Raw genomic sequence first — 23,545 nt, 5'->3', positions numbered from 1 at the left:
TTACTGTTACTATGATGTTCTTTTACACCGATGTCTCGTCAGAACACAGAATATTTTCCCCAAAAGTCTTGGGGATCATCAAGATGTTTTCTGGCAAAATTGCAATTATTTTGGTCTTGGAACTCTGTCATGCAGGCCGTTTTTACTTAGTGTCTTTCTTACGATGAAGTCATGAACATTGACCTTAACTGAGGCAAATGAGGCCTGCAGTGTTTTAGATGTTGTTGTGGGGTCTTTTGTGACCTCTTGGATGAATCGTCGTTCAGGTTCAAAACCGTTTGTGGATAGTGTCTCTCTATGTGGTTTGCTGGAGTCCTCAACGGATTAGGAATGGCTTTATAACCTTATCCAGACCGATAGATCGCAAGCACAGCATTGGAGTACTTCCACACCTTCACTTGTTGAGTTCTTCCTGTGGCAGCAATGAATGAATTTTATTCAGACGAGCTCATAAAGATTCTGACTGGGCTTCTTTCTCTTTAGGTGTGGCTTGAAAAGTCCATTCATTCCATCCTTCCCTTGTAAAACAATGGCTCCTTTGCAGGCCCCGCGATTCCACACTAAATCAAAAAAGTAGCTGCTTTGCAAACTTCAATAGGATCTTCTCACAATGAAAAGACACCAGTGCACTTTGTCACCGACGCCAATGAGCGGCTGAGCGCTTTGTGTCATATTGATTTCTGTCATGCGGGTACTCCCCAGGTAATTGCATTGCCCACTTGTGATAAATCCACTGCCTTGTTTCAGCCTTTTGGGTTTAGAAACCGGGACTGAAGGAGAGGATAGAGGTTTTTTTAGACCACCAGTCCCACTGTCAATACATGGATTCATGAGCAAAGCAGCGGATTGGAGACCTCACAGACCGCTGCACTTTGTTTATTAAGGCGCGGGGGGGGGGGGGGGGGGGGTACCTTAAAAGTAAAGAAAGTGTTTTATATATATTCATATTCATATATACAAATGTAAGGCATTCAGAAGACACATTGAAAGACATAATGGTGATATGTACTAGCCATCGCAAGTAGTTTTGAACAGAAACAGGAAGTTTAAAAAAAGGAACAAGTAGTACAACAGTACTACAACAGTAGTACACGGCCAAAAATGCATAATTAGGTAGAAAAAACATACATAAGTCACACTGGAGTATAAGTCGCACAAGGTCAAAAATGCCTAATTATGTAAAAAAACAAAAAAAAACATACATAAGTCACACTGGAGTATAAGTCGCACAAGGCCAAAAATGTATAATTAGGTAGAAAAAAACATACATAAGTCGCACTAGAGTATAAGTCGCACAAGGCCAAAAATGCATAATTAGGTAAACAAAATAACATACATAAGTAACACTAGAGTATAAGTCCCACAAGGCCAAAAACTCATAATTAGGTAAAAAAAGAAAACCACATACATAAGTCACACTGGAGTATAAGTCGCACAAGGCCAAAAATGCATAATTAGGTAAAAAAACAACATACATAAGTCACACTGGAGTATAAGTGGCACAAGGCCAAAAATGCATAATTAGGTTTAACAAAACATACATAAGTCACACTGGAGTACAAGTCGCACAAGGCCAAAAATGTATAATTAGGTAGAAAAAAAACATACATAAGTCACACTGGAGTATAAGTAGTACAAGGCCAAAAATGCATAATTAGGTCAAAATAAACATACATAAGTCACACTGGAGTATAAGTAGCACAAGGCCAAAAATGCCTAATTAGGGACAAAAAAAACATACATAAGTCACACTGGAGTATAAGTCGCACAAGGCCAAAAATGCATAATTAGTTAAAAAAAAACATACATAAGTCACACTGAAGTATAAGTAACACAAGGCCAAAAATGCATAATTAGGTAAAAAAAAACATACATAAGTCACACTGGAGTATAAGTCGCACAAGGCCAAAAATGCATAAATAGGTAGAAAAAAACATACATAAGTCACACTGGAGTATAAGTCGCACAAGGCCAAAAATGTATAATTAGGTAGAAAAAAAAACATACATAAGTCACACTAGAGTATTAGTCGCACAAGGCCAAAAATGCATAATTAGGTAGAAAAAAACATACATAAGTCACACTGGAGTATAAGTCGCACATGGCCAAAAATGCATAATTAGGTTTAACAAAACATACATAAGTCACACTGGAGTATTAGTCGCACAAGGCCAAAAATGCATAATTAGGTAAAAAAACAACATACATAAGTCACACTGGAGTATAAGTGGCACAAGGCCAAAAATGCATAATTAGGTTTAACAAAACATACATAAGTCACACTGGAGTACAAGTCGCACAAGGCCAAAAATGTATAATTAGGTAGAAAAAAAACATACATAAGTCACACTGGAGTATAAGTAGTACAAGGCCAAAAATGCATAATTAGGTCAAAATAAACATACATAAGTCACACTGGAGTATAAGTAGCACAAGGCCAAAAATGCCTAATTAGGGACAAAAAAAACATACATAAGTCACACTGGAGTATAAGTCGCACAAGGCCAAAAATGCATAATTAGTTAAAAAAAACATACATAAGTCACACTGAAGTATAAGTAACACAAGGCCAAAAATGCATAATTAGGTAAAAAAAAACATACATAAGTCACACTGGAGTATAAGTCGCACAAGGCCAAAAATGCATAAATAGGTAGAAAAAAACATACATAAGTCACACTGGAGTATAAGTCGCACAAGGCCAAAAATGTATAATTAGGTAGAAAAAAAAACATACATAAGTCACACTAGAGTATTAGTCGCACAAGGCCAAAAATGCATAATTAGGTAGAAAAAAACATACATAAGTCACACTGGAGTATAAGTCGCACATGGCCAAAAATGCATAATTAGGTATGAAAAAACATACATAAGTCACACTGGAGTGTAAGTCGCACAAGGCCAAAAATGCATAATTTGTTAAAAAAAACATACATAAGTCACACTGAAGTATAAGTAACACAAGGCCAAAAATGCATAATTAGGTAAAAAAAAACATACATAAGTCGCACTGGAGTATAAGTCGCACAAGGCCAAAAATGTATAATTAGGTAGAAAAAAAACATACATAAGTCACACTGGAGTATAAGTAGCACAAGGCCAAAAATGCATAATTGGGTAGGAAAAAAACATACATAAGTCGCACTGGAGTATAAGTAGCACAAGGCCAAAAATGCATAATTAGGTTAAAAAAAAACATACCTAAGTCGCACTGGAATGTAAGTAACACAAGGCCAAAAATGCATAATTAGGTAAAAAAAAAAAAACATAAGTCGCACTGGAGTGTAAGTACAATGCCAAAAATGCATAATTAGATAGAAAAATAACATACATAAGTCACACTGGAGTATAAGTCGCACAAGGCAAAAAAAATGCATAATTAGGTAAAAAAAAAACATACATAAGTCACACTGGAGTATAAGTAGCACAAGGCCAAATATGCATAATTAGGTTTAAAAAACCATACATAAGTCACACTGAAGTATAAGTAGCACAAGGCCAAAAATAGATAGATAGATAGATAGACTTCCTTTATTGTCATTGCACAAAAACACAGTAGTGAAATTGCCAACGAAATGTCGTTGCCTGGCTCCCATATAACAGACACAAAAGAAGATAAGTAATAATAAATAATAACAATAATAATAATGTGGAGAATAAATAGACACCAAATATGAACAACATAATGTAAAGTGCAGCGTGAACAGTAAATTGCCCAAATAATTTAAATAATTAAAATAAATAATAATAATGTAAGTAAGATAGAGGGGCTTATTTGGCATTCAGCAGTCTGATGGCCAGGGGGAAGTAGCTGTCTCTGAACCTGGTCGTCCTACAGCGGATGCTGCAGAGCCTTCTCCCCGATGCCAGGCGAGAGAATGAGGTAGAAAAAAAACATACATAAGTCACACTGGAGTATAAGTCGCACAAGACCAAAAATGCATAATTAGGTTAAAAAAAACATACATAAGTCACACTGGAGTATAAGTCGCACAAGGCCAAAAATACATAATTAGGTAGAAAAAATATATATAAGTCACACTACAAAATAACGAAATGTGTATTAAAAAAAAACAAAGGATTGACTGTACGCTAGGTGGAGTAGACAACGGGGTCAGCAATGTGACAGCATTTTTTTTAAGCGCTGGATGCGAGTCAATAAACCTCCAGCTGAGTGGATATATCTCCCTGGTGATTCCGGGGTGGGGGTGTGTGTGTATGTGTGTGTGTGGGGGGGGGGGGGGGGGGGGGGGGTGATGTGAGAACTTCACGGAGAGATTAAACAGCAGATGAAAGTAGACACGAATCATCAGCCAAGAGCAACACATGTAGCCGACAAAGGCAGTCAATCATGTCCCCTCAACCACCTTAACTCTAATAAGATTACATCAATCAATAACCGCTCTTATGAGTGATTGGATTTGGTCTGCTTCCAGTATACAAGGGACGTGTGTGTGTGTGGGGGGGGTTGTGGGGGTACTCAATTTTCCCAATGATTAAAGCAAGCCAAATTGCTTAGATAGCATCAAGGACCTTGCCGTGCCTCGGTGTGGAAGGGCAGTGTTTGGAGCAGATAGAGGTTGGCACTAGCAGGTGAATGAAGCCGTGTTGCCAAACAAAACACAAAAAAAAACACAAACTCCAAAAGGCGTTATAAGGTATTATAAAGATGTCCATCCCATCCCACGCTTGGTAGCTGACTTATTTTTTCTCAATTTGTTCCGATACAAGCAGTTGATGTTTGCTTAAATACAAGGATGAAGAGTCTTGAACCAGTCATGATGTGCTATATATAATCACTATATTGACACTTACTATGGTACCCATTATGGCATTGGATGATCATATCATCTCATACTTCGGTACGCGACAAAAATTAAAATTAAAAAAGAAGATATTTATTTTTAATTATTATTAATTATTTATTTATTATTTTTTTTTTATTACATTAGGATTAAAAAAAAAAACTTAAATTATATTAGGAAAGCAGGAAGTGAAAAAAATAAAATTAAATATTTATTTTTAATTATTATTAATTATTAATTTATTATTTTATTTTTTATTATATTAGGACTAAAATTAAAAAAACAAAAAAAACTTAAATTATATTAGGAAAGCAGGAAGTGAAAAAAATAAAATTAAATATTTATTTTTAATTATTATTAATTATTAATTTATTATTTTATTTTTTATTATATTAGGACTAAAATTAAAAAAACAAAAAACTTAAATTATATTAGGAAAGCAGGAAGTGAAAAAAAAATAAAATTAAATATTTATTTGTAATTATTATTAATGATTAATGTATTATTTTATTTTTTTATTATATTAGGATTAAAATAAAAAAAAACGTACAACAACTTGGCAAATTGGCAGTAACTTTACAAGAATAAAGTCAAAATATTACGAGCAAAAAGATGTAATTTTATGAGAATAATGTTGTAATATTATGAAGGAAAATATTTAAATTGTAATGTTATTGTTTTTAGGTTATAATTTCATGAAGGGGAAAAAACAAACAAAATGAAGTTGTCATTTTTGAAAAAATAGTGTGCATAAAAAGAAGAAAAAGAAAAAAAATCGTTATCTTACAAGAATAAAGTCAAAATATTACGAGCAAAAAGATGAAATTTTATGAGAATAATTTTGTAATATTATGAAGAAAAATATTAAAATTTTATTGTAATTGTTTTTAGGTTGTAATTTCATGAGAAAAAAACAAACAAAATTAAGTTGTCATTTTAAAAAAAAATTGTGAGCAGAAAAAATCATACTATTACAAAAAGAAGATTTGCAAGAAGATATTTGAATTATTTTTGAAAAATTATTGTTATTTTACAAGAATAAAGTCAAAATATTACGAGCAAAAAGATGGAATTTTTTGAGAATAATGTGATGTTATGAAGAAAAATATTTAATTTTTATTAATTGAATTTTCTTTTTTTATGTTGTAATTTCATGAGAAAAAAAACGAACAAAATTAAGTTGTCATTTAAAAAAAATAGTGTGCAGAAAAACACACTATTACAAGAAGATTTGCAAGAAGAAGATAGTTGAATTATTTGGATAAATTAACGTTATTTTACATTTTATTATAAGAATAAAGTCAAAATATTCAGAGACAAAAAGTTGAGAAAAATGTCACAATTTTTCAAGACTAACCTCTTAATATTAGGAGGAAAAATAATGAAAATTCAGTAGCATTGAGTAGAAATATTATAGAAAAAAATGTATTAAAAAAATGTTATGAAGAATATTATGAGAAATAAAACCTTGCATCCTTTCATTTTGTAGCTAAATAGCCAAAAACTTACCACTTCCACACGGATAGGGAGGATAACTATTAACAGTTATTTAACCTTTAACATGAACATTAATCAAACGTAATTATTTTTTCTGGGTACATGATACCATACAGCATCCATATCAAACTTTAACATTAAACTTTCATATCAAGGCGGGGGCCTCAAACTAGTGTCCTGCGGGCCACATTTGGCCCGCGGGCCGCGTATTTGAGACCCCTGGCTTAGCGGAAACATACTGCAAAATACTGCAAACATGCCTTGATATGATTGCTGGGTATCCTCAAGCAGCTAACTTGAATCATTTCTCTTTCATTTTTCCCTGAGTCGGAGATTCAAGTGAAATCAATCGGCGGTCTGTGGGCCACCGTGGGAGAGTGTTCATTAGTGGAACACGTACATATTGCTCATTTGTCATGCGTTCCCCCGGGTGGCCGCAGGGCAATTTCTAGTCCTCGAGTTTCTTAGGCGGTTATGTCTTCTCCACCCAAACACAAGATTGACGATTCTTTTGTGTGTGAGGATTGTGTGATTAAAAAAAATGACACAATCATTTGCATATTCATGCTAATATGACAGTTTATGGACTTAGATGCTAATTTGTATTTGTGCTAATTAAATTTGACAATAGCTTGTTTTTGTTTCCTGTTTTTAAAGGCATTCTTAGCTAACTTTATTCATTATTGTTTATACGTATATTGTCTTGTATGGAGTCTACCACACCTGATAATTAAACAGATTTGGACCACTTCCCCCATATCTATGAGGTCTTAAAAACTGTAACTATGAAAATATTCCTTTAATAACTCACTCGGTTTTTCAAAATTCTGGTCATTTTACACAATTTTGACTTATTTTTGACTTATTTTTCAAGGCACACAGAATATTTTGTTCTATCTTTGTTCCAGCAAATATGAATTAGTGGTTAGCGCATAGGCCTCGCAGCTAGGAAACCCGAGTTCGAGTCCACCCTCGGGCTATCTCTGTGTGGAGTTTGCATGTTCTCCCCGTGCTAACATGCTAGGTTAATTAGCCACTCCAAATTGTCCATAGGTATGAATGTGAATGTGACTTTGCTAACAGCACTCGATTCATCACACTGCAACTTAAAATTCAAAAAGTCTATAAACAAATACACAAACATGCCCCAAACATGCAGAATGGTTAGCATGTAGGCCACACAGTTAGGAGATCAGGAAGACGTGGGTTCGATTCTCATTGTTGAGTTTGCATGTTCTTCCCAAAAACATGCTAGGTTAGTTAGCCACTCCAAATTGTCCATAGGTATGAATGTGAATGTGACTTTCCTAACAGCACTCGATTCATCACACTGCAACTTAAAACTCAAAAAGTGTATAAACAAATACACAAACATGCACCAAACATGCCGAATGGTTAGCATGTAGGCCACATAGTTAGGAGATCGGGAAGACGTGGGTTCGATTCTCATTGTGGAGTTTGCATGTTCTCCCCAAAAATATGCTAGGTTAATTATTCATTCATTCATTCATTTTCTACCGCTTTTTCCTCACAAGGGTCGCGGGGGTGCTGGAGCCTATCCCAGCTGTCTGACTGGTGGCCAGCCAATCACAGGGCACATATACACAAACAACCATTCACACTCACATTCATACCTATGGACAATTTGGAGTTGCTAATTAAGCTAGCATGTTTTTGGAATGTGGGAGGAAACGGGAGTACCCGGATGGATGGTCAATCATTAAAATTAAAATTAAAAAAATAAAATATTTTTAAGATAAAAATTAAAAATTAAAAAAACAAAACAAATGGAATTGAACCCTGGTCTCCTAGCTGTGAGGTCTGCGCGCTAAGCCACACGACCGCCGTGCCGCCCCAAATAGGGATCTTGAATGAGTCAATATTGAATCCTACTTTGCTGAAATTCACTTATCACTGTTTTTGTTTGGAACCATTTTAGCATAATAAACAACTTTTATTTCTAAATGTATTTATTCAAATATCCAAACCGGACAAAGCATCAGTCGGTGAGTCGATGTCAACGATTCACGGCAGGCACATTGTCATATATGACTGACAGCTGCCACTCTTGTCATCATCCATCATCACTGCGGCCATGATTGAAAACAATGCCATTCTCTCTCTCTCTGTGTGCGTCTCAGGTGTGACGAGTGTCAGCTTTGCTACCACTTGGGTTGCCTCGACCCTCCGCTGAAGAAATCTCCCAAACAGACGGGATACGGATGGATCTGCCAGGAATGTGACAGCTCCTCTTCCAAGGTGCGTGACAGTAGAACAATACGTCGCATGCTTCTTTGTCCAGACTTGGACCTGCTCCCGGTCTTTCATACGCTATGTGTAGAGCTCTCAGGACTCAGATTCCTTGCCCCCCCCCCCCCCCCCCCCCCCCTGTAATCGAGTAATCCCTCGTTTATCACTGTTAATTGGGTTCAGACTAAGTCAGTTTCTACCACGTCTTTGATCATCAAGCGAGTCCAGGTTCCAGGTTGAAATTGTCATATAACATCATATGACCTTCATATGACCTTTTTAACAGTAAAGACAACTTGTACTCTAAATTTCTCTTTTTTTTCCCGGGCACGGGAACTTTTCTCATTCAGCCTTACAGTGGAACCTGAGTTTTTGTCATTAATTAGTTCCAAAAGGTCATACAAAATTCGAAACATATGAAATCCAAGGCAACCTAATACCGTTCCAGACATACAAAAATATGTCCAAAAAGTACATTTTATAGTTTGACTTGCAGGAAATGGAAAAAAAAAAAAGATAATTGATGCGGGCTTGAATTAAATTCTGTTGCTATCAGTCAATAATATGCAATTTATTTGCAAAAATTAAGCATTTCTATTGATAAAAGGGCTAAATATACTAAAATACAAATACAATCCATTTAAAACGTGCATTCAAAGACGTTGTCTTGGGTCTGTAGTATTCTACACTGGTCACTAGGTGTCAGTAATGTTACATTAATGAAACAATAGCCACTGCACAAAGTACTGCACAGAACAGGATGTCTTATTTATGTTCATTCATTCATTCATTTTCTACCGCTTTTTCCTCACGAGGGTCGCGGGGGGTGCTGGAGCCTATCCCAGCTGTCTTTGGGCAAGAGGCGGGGTACACCCTGGACTGGTGGCCAGCCAATCACAGGGCACATATAGACAAACAACTTACTGCATATGACTTTCTTATGGTAATGGTAATGGTTTAATTTCATTTCATCAGATTACAATTGAATGCATCACTTCCTGCTTTCCTAATATAGTTTAGTTGTTTTTTGTTTGTTTTTTTGTTTTTGTTTTAAATTTTTATTTTTTTTAATTAAAAAAAATATATATATATTTTTACTACTATTTTTATTTTTTTTATTTGTACTCCGGTTTCCTCCCACATTCTAAAAACATGCTATGTTAATTGGTAATGTTTTAATTTCATTTGAATATGCATCAGATTACAATTGAATGCATCCCATAATCAGTTCCCAGTTCCACATGTCCAAAAGGAGTAGGAAGAAGCAAGGCTTATTAAATCCTACCCCTCTATCTGGTACTTTTACAATCAGTAACTGTTACATTTGTTCACTTCCTGCTTTCCTAATATAATTTAAGTTTTTTTTTTTTACTTTATTTTATTTATTTTTATTTTTTTTAATTTTTTTTAATTATTTTTTATTTTTTCTAATTTTATTTAATATTTTTTAATTTTGTAAAAAAAAAAAAAATTATTTTTTTTCCCACGTACCAAAGTACAAAGTGATATGATCATCCAATGCCATAATGGGTACCATAGTAAGTGTCAATATAGTGATATATATAGCACATCATGACTGGTTCAAGACTCTTCATCCTTGTATTTAGCAAACATCAACTGCTTGTATTGTTTCTTGAATTGGCTCATCGTTGTGCATTGTTTGATTTCCTTACTCAATCCATTCCATAGTTTGATTCCACATACTGAAATGCTATGGCTTTTTAACATAGTCCTAGCATAGCATATAAGTGTTTTATTAATCATTTCATGTCTGGATGTTAAAACCTGTACTTAGAATATAGTAAACCAGTGCTTGAACTATAAAAATATTCCATTTATAAATCCTACTTTGGGGAAATTCACTTATTGCGGTCGGGTGTGGAAATGATTAACAGTGATAAACGAGGGACTATGTTGTACGAGGTAAAAAAAAACAAAAAACAAGGTAAAACTAGGGTGTAGGTTTTTGACCGCACCATGACCACATTCTTCCCTTTATAAAAGTACGTAGTATTATGGTCGGATTCTTTCCTAGGAACTGTTTTGGGACAATTTTTAAATAAAACTCATTGAATAATAAATCTTAGCAACTAAGCCTACTTCAACAACTCAGTACTCTACAAGTTGTTTGTGTACATGTACACGGTAAGGAAGACATCGACGCTCGTGTTGAGAATTTGACATTTTTGAGAACACGTGATGTAAAAGACCTTTTCCGAGACACAATGTGTGTTCCGAGTGTCTCCATAATAGCGAGCGGAGGGAGATAATGGACTCCACTAAGGGTGTCTAAAAAGCACTCTGAGACGAGAGCTGTATTTAAGAAAAACTTTTATTATCCATCTTAAATGGCAAGCCATATGCCACCTTTACCTGCCAAGGGGAGACTGATTTCTTAAATGCCACACGTTAAGTGCACAATATTGCCTGATCATTGGGAAAAGAGATGCGGCTGCCGGCCAAGATAGCAGCCAGTGAAACGCTCCACCTGACAGTCGCTTGCAAATAATTGTATAGGAAGCCATTTGTCACAGCGCCCCAACCTCTCTTATCTGGGAAGAAGGATGACTGGCATCAAGGGGGGGGGGGGAGAGCTATGCAATAATCGGCATGGGTGATCTTACACAATATGATGATGTATAACATGTTGATATTTTATTGCTACCGCACCAATTCCAGTGTTTTACCAGCAGGTCATTTAATTGCATTACATATGTAATATATTGTAATGGTAATGGTTTCATTTCATTTGAACATGCATCAGATTACAATTGAATGCATCCCATAATCAGTTCATGTCCGAAAGGAGTAGGAAGAAGCAAAGCTTATTAAATTCTACCCCTCCATCTGGTACTTTTACAATCAGGAACTGTTACATTTGTTCACTTCCTGCTTTCCTAATATAATTTTAAAAAAAATATTTTTTAATTTCTATTTTTTTCCAAATATAATTTAAGTTTGTTTTTTTATTTTTTTATTTCTGTTTTTTTTCCTAATATAATTTAAGTTTGATTTTTTAATTTTAATTTTAATTTAACTGTTACATTTGTTCACGTCCTGCTTTCCTAATATAATTTAAGTTTTTTTTTAATTTTAATTTTAATTTTAATTTTAATTTTAATTTTAATTTTAATTTTAATTTTAATTTTAATTTTAATTTTAATTTTAATTTTAATTTTAATTTTAATTTTAATTTTAATTTTAATTTTAATTTTAATTTTAATTTTAATTTTAATTTTTTGCTATTTTATTGCTACGGCACCAATTCCCGTGTTTTACCAGCAAGTAATTAATTAAATTGCATTTCTACATAGTGCCAGTTAACAACATATGTAATATATTGTAATGGTAATGGATTTATTTCATTTGAACATGCATCAGATTACAATTGAATGCATCCAATAATCAGTTCCCAGTTCCACATGTCCAAAAGGAGTAGGAAGAAGCAAAGCTTATTAAATCCTACACCTCCATCTGGTACTTTTACAATCATTAACTGTTATATTTCTTCACTTCCTGCTTTCCTAAAATAATTTAAGTTTTTTTTAATTTTAATTTTAATTTTAATTTTAATTTTAATTTTAATTTTAATTTTAATTTTAATTTTAATTTTAATTTTAATTTTAATTTTAATTTTAATTTTAATTTTAATTTTAATTTTAATTTTAATTTTACATGTTGCTATTTTATTGCTACGGCACCAATTCCAATGTTTTACCAGCAGGTCATTTAATTGTATTTCTATATAGTGCCAGATAACAACATACGTAATATATTGTAATGGTAATGGTTTAATTTCATTTGGACAATTGAATGCATCCCATAATCAGTTCACAGTTCCACATGTCCAAAAGGAGTAGGAAGAAGCAAAGCTTATTAAATCCTACCCTGGTACTTTTACAATCAGTAACTGTTACATTTGTTCACTTCCTGCTTTCCTAACATAATTTTTGGTTTTTTTTGTTTGTTTTTTTAAATTTTGATTTTTTTATTTTTATCTTAATAATATATTTTATTTTTATTTTAATATTTATTTTTTATATATTTTTTAATTTTAATTTTAATTTTAATTTGAAAAATATTATGAGCAAAAAAATGGTATTTTATGAGAAAAATGTCATAATAGAAAAATAGAAAAATATTTTTATTTTATTTTTATTAATTTTATTTTATTTTTTAGGTTGTAATTTCATGAGAAAAAACAAACAAAATTAAGTTGTCATTTTAAAAAAAATTACAAGAAGAAGATTTGCAAGAAGATACTTGAATTATTTGGAAAAATAAAAAAATAAAATAAAAAAAACATATTTTTATCTTAATATTTTTAATTTTAATTTTAATTTTAATTTTAATTTTAATTTTAATTTTAATTTTAATTTTAATTTTAATTTTAATTTTAATTTTAATTTTAATTTTAATTTTAATTTTAATTTTAATTTTAATTTTAATTTTAATTTTAATTTTAATTTTAATTTTAAGGTCCTTACTCAATCCATTACGTTTGCAGGTGTAACACGCGTACAATTTCGTAAAAACTACGTAGCCTCCTTCACTCATCACAGTGAGATACTTTTTCCACCTCCTGGTTGACCGGGTTCGTATAAAATACACTTCTGTCACCCTGTGTTCGATTTCTCGGCTTAAAACTGCATCAAACATGTTCCTCTTCATGCCTCTCGAATACGACACGAATACGTCTATGGGAGCGAATATCGACACTGTAATAACTCGGTGTGTATACCAATTTGGGAAAACTGAAAAACCGAATGGTTCCATATCAAAGAACGCATACTGCAGTACTGAAGTATAACGACTTTTAATTTTAATTTTAATTTTAATTTTAATTTTAATTTTAATTTTAATTTTAATTTTAATTTTAATTTTAATTTTAATTTTAATTTTAATTTTAATTTTAATTTTAATTTTAATTTTAATTTGAAAAATATTATGACCAAAAAGATGGAATTTTATGGGAAAAATGTCATAATAGAAAAATAGAAAAATATTTTAATTTTATTTTTATTAATTTTATTTTATTTTTTAGGTTGTAATTTCATGAGAAAAAACAAAGTTGTCATTTTAAAAAAATTACAAGAAGAAGTTTTGCAAGAAGATACTTGAATTATTTGGAAAAATAAAAAATAAAAAACATATTTTTATCTTAATATATTTTATTTTTATTTTTATATTTTTTAATTTTAATTTTAATTTTAATTTTAATTTTAATTTTAATTTTAATTTTAATTTTAATTTTAATTTTAATTTTTTGCTATTTTATTGCTACAGCACCAATTCCCGTGTTTTACCAGCAAGTAATTAATTAAATTGCATTTCTACATAGTGCCAGATAACAACATATGTAATATATTGTAATGGTAATGGTTTACGACTTTACTACACTGTACACGAGTCAGAGACGATGAGCCTCTTTTTTTTTTGCAGCCGTTGGTATTTCTCTTTTGCAAAAAAGGTCACAGTAAATTGAATTGTCTACCAGCTCGTGATTGATAACAAAATAGACTTTTGATGATAATCTGCGCCTCTTTCTCGTATCGTTAAGGCGTCGTACTGCCTTTGCTGGTACACAAGAAGCGGTTACTTTGCATACCGTGGAGGAGTTTGTTAGCGTGCATACGGGGTAATAAAAGCTTTAATCGGAAATGCTTGAGTTCATTACAGAGACAGTGTTTCTCTCTGTGCCTGCGTCGCTAAGATAAACCTTGCTCTGTCCAAGTCTACATCCCCTCTACGTCGCCCCCGGGGGGGGGGGGGCCCTCTGCTGAATTGATTTCAGTAATAAAGTGACAATCTTGCCGGAATATACGGGTGGCCTTTAATTTGCGACTGTTACAGTGCCAAGGGTGCGCTTGTTTTAAGGCTTTATTTACACTCTTGCTGCACTGCCTGGCGGGCCGGGCGCCATGGTGAATCACACCACCACCACGACCACCACAGGACGTGGATAAAAGGTTTGAATTTGCCAAAAGCTCTTAATGTCGTTCAGGCGATGTTTAAAGTGTTCGTCTGTGAACTTCTTGTGTGGGATGCGCTGCTTGTTATCATGAAAAGGATTGCTGTTGGAATGCCGGTCCTGGAAAAAAAAAACAACATCCGTTCCTTCACAGCCATAGGCTCTCTTCTACTGAGTAAACACTTGGGAGTTGGGTACTTTACTGCTAAACTTCAAACTCAAGGCGCATTTGTTTATTTTGTTTGTTAGTTTTAGAGCGCAGTGCTAAGATGGCGGTAGATTCCGAAACTAACTTGTGAATATGACGCATTGACAGCGCTATAGACTGATTCTGTTGATAAAGTGATGTGAAATGAGATCGGGAGCTCGGTGAAGTCGCTGGCTTGTTATGTTAATCGGGTACAAACCTGATTAAAATATTAAGACCAGTGGAAAAACAGAAGGTCCGACTCAAACCAGAACACACTCTCAACCAAAACATGTGTTCCACAAGGTCCGACTCGAACCATAACAGACTCTTGACCAAAACATCTGTTCCACAAGGTCCGACTCAAACCATAACCGACTCTTAACCAAAACATCTGTTCCACAAGGTCCGACTCAAACCAGAACAGACTCTTAACCAAAACATCTGTTCCAGAAGGTCCGACTCAAACCAGAACAGACTCTTAACCAAAACATCTGTTCCAGAAGGTCCGACTTAAACCAGAACAGACTCTTAACCAAAACATCTGTTCCAGAAGGTCCGACTCAAACCGGAACAGACTCTTAACCAAAACATCTGTTCCAGACGGTCCGACTCAAACCAGAACAGACTCTTAACCAAAACATCTGTTCCAGAAGGTCAGACTCAAACCAGAACAGACTCTTAACCAAAACATCTGTTCCAGAGAACAGACTCTTAACCAAAACATCTGTTCCAGAAGGTCCGACTCAAACCAGAACAGACTCTTAACCAAAACATCTGTTCCAGAAAGTCAGACTCAAACCAGACCAGACTCTTAACCAAAACATCTATTCCAGAAGGTCCGACTCAAACCAGAACAGACTCTTAACCAAAACATCTGTTCCAGAAGGTCCGACTCAAACCAGAACAGACTCTTAACCAAAACATCTGTTCCAGAAGGTCCGACTCAAACCGGAACAGACTCTTAACCAAAACATCTGTTCCAGACGGTCCGACTCAAACCAGAACAGACTCTTAACCAAAACATCTGTTCCACAAGGTCAGACTCAAACCAGAACAGACTCTTAACCAAAACATCTGTTCCAGAGAACAGACTCTTAACCAAAACATCTGTTCCAGAAGGTCCGACTCAAACCAGAACAGACTCTTAACCAAAACATCTGTTCCAGACGGTCCGACTCAAACCAGAACAGACTCTTAACCAAAACATCTGTTCCAGAAGGTCAGACTCAAACCAGAACAGACTCTTAACCAAAACATCTGTTCCAGAGAACAGACTCTTAACCAAAACATCTGTTCCAGAAGGTCCGACTCAAACCAGAACAGACTCTTTACCAAAACATCTGTTTCAGAAGGTCGGACTCAAACCCGAACAGACTCTTAACCAAAACATCTGTTCCAGAAGGTCGGACTCAAACCAGAACAGACTCTTAACCAAAACATCTGTTCCAGAGAACAGACTCTTAACCAAAACATCTGTTCCAGAAGGTCCGACTCAAACCAGAACAGACTCTTAACCAAAACATCTGTTCCAGAAGGTCCGACTCAAACCAGAACAGACTCTTGACCAAAACATCTGTTCCAGAACACAGACTCTTGACCAAAACATCTGTTCCAGACGGTCCGACTCAAACCAGAACAGACTCTTAACCAAAACATCTGTTCCAGAAGGTCCGACTCAAACCAGAACAGACTCTTGACCAAAACATCTGTTCCAGAACACAGACTCTTGACCAAAACATCTGTTCCAGACGGTCCGACTCAAACCAGAACAGACTCTTAACCAAAACATCTGTTCCAGAAGGTCCGACTCAAACCAGAGCAGACTCTTAACCAAAACATCTGTCCCAGAAAGTCCGACTCAAACCAGAACAGACTCTTAACCAAAACATCTGTTCCAGAGAACAGACTCTTAACCAAAACATCTGTTCCAGAAGGTCGGACTCAAACCAGAACAGACTCTTAACCAAAACATCTGTTCCAGAAGGTCCGACTCAAACCAGAACAGACTCTTGACCAAAACATCTGTTCCAGAACACAGACTCTTGACCAAAACATCTGTTCCAGACGGTCCGACTCAAACCAGAACAGACTCTTAACCAAAACATCTGTTCCAGAAGGTCCGACTCAAACCAGAGCAGACTCTTAACCAAAACATCTGTCCCAGAAAGTCCGACTCAAACCAGAACAGACTCTTAACCAAAACATCTGTTCCAGAGAACAGACTCTTAACCAAAACATCTGTTCCAGAAGGTCGGACTCAAACCAGAACAGACTCTTAACCAAAACATCTGTTCCAGAGAACAGACTCTTAACCAAAACATCTGTTATCCTTGTGAGGATAAGCGGTAGAAAATGAATGAATGTTTACCTTACCTTTACCTTACCTTACCTTTACCTTAACAGTCTTTCTACGTTAGTGTCTAATATGGAATTATGTTTGGAATTCCGTTATCTACGTTTCAATGCCATGAGGGATTTTTGATGGATAATCCCAACAGTGCGGCTTTTAACGGAGCCCCGCGAGCCCCTTTTAAGCATGATGACCTCATCAATGATGGTTGTCTTTTAGACCAAGTTTAAACACAGTTTAATGTGATTTAACGGCCGGCCAGGGCAGCTTAAACGAGCACGCTGGGACTGCGGAACATGGTCAAGTGCGGCCGGGCGCAACGCTGACGATGAAGGGAAAATCAATGGGCGGGAGTCCCTTCAATCACTTTAACTAGGCGCCTCAGACAACCATTCGCCTCTCAGGAGCCAATTTGTGGAGCAAACAGGAGTCTGTGATTACTGTTGGTGTCCCCCGCTGCCTCTCGGGGTCCATTTCTTTGGTCCTAGCTTATGTCTAATAAGCCTCTCGCAGAAAACTGTGGATGCAGCCTTTTTGGGAATCACACTCGCATAAACTCTGGACACCGATACCTTATTTAGATGACAATATGCATCCCCAATAACAGATGAATAATGACTTATTTCTAATATAGTGTACTGTAAAATGCTGTTTTGCTGGTAGGGAATCAGCAACTCCAACCACTTCTGCCTGACGTTCTGACGTTTTCCTTGTTTGGAATTGTAAACAAATGTAGCTTTTCCCTTACACCGAAGAAACACTTCCTGGGAGACAGTGCTAAAAAATATATATATATTTTTTTTTTTACAAAATTAAAAAAATCTTAAATAAAATTAAAAAAAATAAAGATTGATTAAAAAATAAAAATTTAGAAAATAAAGTTAAAAAAACACAAAAAAAATTAAATTATATTATGAAAGCAGGAAGTGAACAAATGTAACAGTTACTGATTTTAAAAGTACCAGATGGAGGGGTAGGATTTAATAAGCTTTGCTTCTTCCTACTCCTTTTGGACATGTGGAACTGTGAACTGATTATGGGATGCATTCAATTGTAATCTGATGCATGTTCAAATGAAATTAAACCATTACCATTACCAATTAACATAGCATGTTTTTGGAATGTGGGAGGAAACCGGAGTACAAATTAAAATAAATAAAAATAAAAATAGTCGTAAAAATTAAATTAAATTAAATTAAATTAAATTAAATTAAATTAAATTAAATTAAATTAAATTAAATTAAATTAAATTAAATTAAATTAAATTAAATTAAATTAAATTAAATTAAAAAACAAAAAAAAAACAACTTAAATTATATTAGGAAAGCAGGAAGTGAACAAATTCAACGTCTGATCGAAATTCGTCGTAAGATTAAAATAGATGTTGTTTCCGTGCCACACAGACAGCAGGACAACGCAGACTGATCGTGTTGCGGCGCCAAAACCCAAGTCCACCAGGTCTGGCGTCCCCCCAGTCCCCAGGGACAGACACTAAATCAGTGAGCGGGCCGGGGAGGGGTTGAGGTGGGCATGGTGTAGCACATCTCTGGCTTTATGACATAGTTTGCATTCACTGGCTCTTCCCTTCTTCCTGTTTCCCATTTAAGAGCTGCCTGGCCCTCTGATAACAAATGGCAGCGCAGGTAATTGGAAAATTGGCAGACTTGTCAGAGAGATTTGGTGGATAGCACTTCTGTATGCGAGGACAAAGTTCAGGAGGTGTCACTCCATATTATATAGATTTATCGCCACCATAAGGGACAGTGTTGGAAAGTATCAGGAAAGTAGAGGATGTTTTTTTTTTTTTTCCCTGCGTATCCAGCCAAGCCCTCGTTCAAGGATCCTGTTAGTAAAGATGATGTATGTTACGTCCTTTGCATTATTCCCAACCTTCATTTACGCCGCTGCACACATTTCAAGGGGAGCTGCGGCTTCAGACTAAATAAGCCTGGGATTTATTTCCAGGCTTCCTGTTAGGATACTTTTTGGTCTCATTCGCGATGTCCAATATGTCGATATTAATGTCTGATACCGATATCAGCCGATGCCGCTATATCTAACATCGCATATATGATATCAAAATTTTGGTAATGGTTTAATTTCATTTGAACATTCATCAGATTACAATTGAATGCATCCCATAATCAGTTCACAGTTCAAGAAGCAAAGCCTATTAAATCCTACTCCTCCATCTGGTACTTTTACAATCAGTAACTGTTACATTTGTTCACTTCCTGCTTTCCTAAAATAAAAGTATTTTTTGTTTTAAATTTTTTTTAATTTGAATTTTTAATCCTAAAAAATTTTAATTTTAATTTTAATTTTAATTTTAATTTTAATTTTAATTTTAATTTTAATTTTAATTTTAATTTTAATTTTAATTTTGTCACGTGTACGAAGTGTGAAGTAAAATGAGGTGTAATGTCTATTTTTTAATTTTAATTTTAATTTTAATTTTAATTTTAATTTTAATTTTAATTTTAATTTTAATTTTAATTTTAATTTTAATTTTAATTTTAATTTTAATTTACAAGTTATGGTAATGGTAATGGTTTAATTTCATTTGAACATGCATCAGATTACAATTGAATGCATCCCATAATCAGTTCCCAGTTCCACATGTCCAAAAGGAGTAGGAAGAAGCAAAGCTTATTAAATCCTACCCCTCCATCTGGTACTTTTACAATCAGTAACTGTTACATTTGTTCACTTCCTGCTTTCATAAGATAGTGTAAGTTGTGTGTTTTGTTTGTTTGTTTTTTTATTTTTAAATGTTTAAATTTTTACATTTTATTTCTATTTTTACTACTATTTTTATTTTTATTTATTTTCATTTGTACCCTGGTTTAACTGTTACATTTGTTCACTTCCTGCTTTCCTAATATAGTTTAAGTTGTTTTTTGTTTGGTTTTTTTTTGTTTTTTGTTTTTAATTTATTTTTTTTTTGCTTATTGGTTTATTTTGTTTTATTTTTTAATTTTTTAATTGTATTAATTTTTTATTTTTATTTATTTTAATTTGTACTCCGGTTTCCTCCCACAATCCAAAAACATGTTATGTTAATTGGTAATGGTAATGCTTTAATTTCATTTGAACAGTTTTTTTTTTTTAGTTTTTAATTTTTATCCTAAAAAAATTACGTTGTTTTTTTTTTAATTTTTTAATTTTTTTTTTTTTGTCATGTACCGAAGTACGAGGTGATATGACCATACAGTGACATAATGGGTACCATAGTAATACCATAATAATACCATAATAATAAAACAATGCCTTTTTTACATCAGTAACTGTTACATTTGTTCACTTCCTGCTTTCCTAATATAATTTTAAGTTTTTTTTAATTTGTTGTTTATTTTATTATTATTATTTTTTTTGCCACGTACCAAAGTAGGAGGTGATATGAGCATCCAATGACATAATGGGTACCATAGTAAGTGTCAATATAGTGATATATATAGCACATCATGACTATATTTTATGCCGATACTTATCGGTACCGATAATCGTCAGACATCCCAACTTTGAATGTATGTAAATTTGCCTATGATATAGTCAAACGTAGTTTCCATACACATACGTTTTTGTATGATTTTGAATTTAACGAAAATGTTGACCCAAATTTTGTCCGTACTGAAGCACGGAATGAAGTACCACACATTCTTGTACTAATACTAACTGCATTTTTTATTGTATACCAGCCTCAACAATATTTTTTTGTTACATTGCAACTTTTTTATTTTAATATTTTGACTCTTTTGTTGTTTTTTATTGTTAAGTTGTATTATTAGAATGTGTCACTGGAGGATAAAACAGGACCCCCCCCTCTCTTTGTTGCTAATGTGTTTATTTCAATGATTTTCAATGATGCCTTCATGTGTTTCCAGGAAGAGGAGGAGCAACTGGACGGCGAGGAATCGGTTCAAGAGGAAATAACAGATAAGGAAATTCCCAAATGAAAATAACAAAAAAAACAAAAAAAAAAAGCACATTTTACTAGCTTCCCAAAGGTTGCATTCACGGAACCAGGACAGTAGCTTTCACACCACATCTGGTGTATGCAGTATCGATTGCAGTATTTCAGATTTCTTAACATCAACGACACACACGGCGTAGATTGCGGCACGCGTTTTTTTTTTTTCCGTGAGAAATATTTTCCTATTCTAACCACGCTAATGTAATGTCGTATTCCGAGAATGATTGACGCGTACGTGCTAGTACGAAAAAGTGGAATAACGTACGTATGGATTTACTCTCGACCCGCTCCACGATGCTGTGAAGAAATCAGGAAGTGACCTTTTTCACGTAGTTTCAGGGTGAAGATGGCGATGATCGTGTACGGATACAATTGGCTGACTGACTGCTCAAAGTTTGTCGCTATGCCCCGCCCACATCCTAACGGCCTAGGCGAAAATCGAAAAAAAAAAAAAAAACGATTTTCGATCCCAATATATCATCGCCCATCTGTCGAGTATCAGTGATATTAATTATTACGCAAAAAAGAAACTTTGATCCTTTTTCCAAAATGGCGGCAAAATTATTGTTATTATTATTATTATTATTATTTTTCTAAATTGAAAAAGGGCGCCACTGAGAGGCGGGGCTTGTCATCTCGGCTATCAGTGATGCTCATATTAGGTCATCTTATGATTCCATATATATCTATATATATATACATATATATATATATATATATATACTCGACTTCTTTTGATTGTATGTATCTTTAATTACATAGTATATTTTTTTCTGTGAATACGCCAGGAAGTACACCATGTTCCACTAAAGATTATATTTGCAGTACTTACCTTGTGTAGGATTACTGCTTGCGGGACTTTATGTTACTAGTCAGATGATAGGCCAACCAACCAAATAAACACAACGGAAAACTTGGATGGTTAAAGCTTTCTTGGACGGGCATCCACTTTGGATCCTGGAGGAAGGCTATGGTGGTGCCTTCAGGGAATGTAGGAAATAACACAATTCATCCTACTACTACTTTTGAACTACTGTTAAATGATGAGTTGTAAATGTGTTAGTGGGTACAGTGTGTACCCGGCATATACTACTCTACTCTCCTCTACTCTACTACTTCTGTACACTACTACTCTACTACTACTCTACTCTACCCTACTACTACTCTACCCTACTACTACTTTACACTACTCTACTACTACTCTACACTACTTTACTCTACTGCTACTCAACACTACTCTACTACGACTCTACTACGACTCTACTACTACTCTACACTACTCTACTTCTACTACTACTACTACTCTACTCTACTCTACCACTACTCTACACTACTACTACTTTACTCTACACCACTCTACACTACTCTACTCTACTCTACTACTACTCTACCCTACTACTACTCTACTCTACTACTTTACACTACTCTACTACTACTCTACACTACTTTACTGTACTGCTACTCAACACTACTCTACTATGACTCTACTACGACTCTACTACTACTCTACACTACTACTACTCTACACTACTCTACTTCTACTACTACTACTACTCTACTCTACTCTACCACTACTCTACACTACTACTACTTTACTCTACACCACTCTACACTACACTACTCTACTCTACTACTACTACTCTACTACGACTCTACTCTACTCTACTACTACTCTACACTACTCTACTACTACTACTCTACTCTACTCTACTCTACTACTACTCTACTACTACTTACTACTACTCTACTCTACTAGTACTCTACTCTACTACTATTCTACACTACTCTACTACTACTCTACTACTACTAGTCAACAGTACTCGACTACTACTCTACTACTACTACTACTACTACTACTACTCTACTCTATTACTACTGTACTACTACTCTACACTACTACTACTCTACTACTACTACTACTACTACTACTACTACTCTACTCTGCTCTACTCTACACTACTACTACTCTACTACTACTACTACTACTACTATACTCTACTCTACACTTCTACTACTCTACACTACTCTACTCTACTACTACTGTACTACTACTCTACACTACTACTACTCTACACTACTCTACTACTACTCTACACTACTCTACTCTACACTACTACTACTCTACACTACTCTACTACTACTACTACTACTACTACTACTACTACTACTACTCTACACTACTACTACTCTACTACTACTACTACTACTCTACACTACTCTACTACTACTACTACTACTCTACACTACTCTACTACTACTACTACTACTACTACTACTACTACTACTACTACTACTACTCTACACTACTACTACTCTACTACTACTACTACTACTACTACTCTACACTACTCTACTACTACTACTACTACTACTACTACTACTACTACTACTACTACTACTACTACTCTACACTACTCTACTGCTACTCTATACTACTACTACTCTACACAACTCTACTGCTACTCTACACTACTTCTACTCTGCACTACTTTACTACTACTCTACTACT

General features: G+C 34.4%; 1 protein-coding gene across 2 annotated transcripts in view; it reads left to right on the top strand.

Moving 5' to 3' along the window:
• phf14 (PHD finger protein 14) overlaps window positions 1-22,520 on the top strand; it is an 80,820-nt gene extending 58,300 nt beyond the window's left edge. For both annotated transcript variants that reach the window (XM_058047703.1, XM_058047702.1), the window contains exons 20-21: window positions 8,444-8,561; window positions 20,948-22,520. In XM_058047703.1, coding sequence (XP_057903686.1) covers window positions 8,444-8,561; window positions 20,948-21,019 — 190 coding nt within the window. In that variant the 3' untranslated portion in view covers window positions 21,020-22,520. The remainder of the gene's footprint in view (window positions 1-8,443; window positions 8,562-20,947) is intronic.
• Window positions 22,521-23,545: the final 1,025 nt, after the last annotated feature.

This window comes from Doryrhamphus excisus, chromosome 14 (assembly GCF_030265055.1).
Source record: "Doryrhamphus excisus isolate RoL2022-K1 chromosome 14, RoL_Dexc_1.0, whole genome shotgun sequence".
Lineage (NCBI taxonomy): Eukaryota > Metazoa > Chordata > Actinopteri > Syngnathiformes > Syngnathidae > Doryrhamphus > Doryrhamphus excisus.
This window is presented reverse-complemented; position numbering and strand designations above follow the sequence as displayed.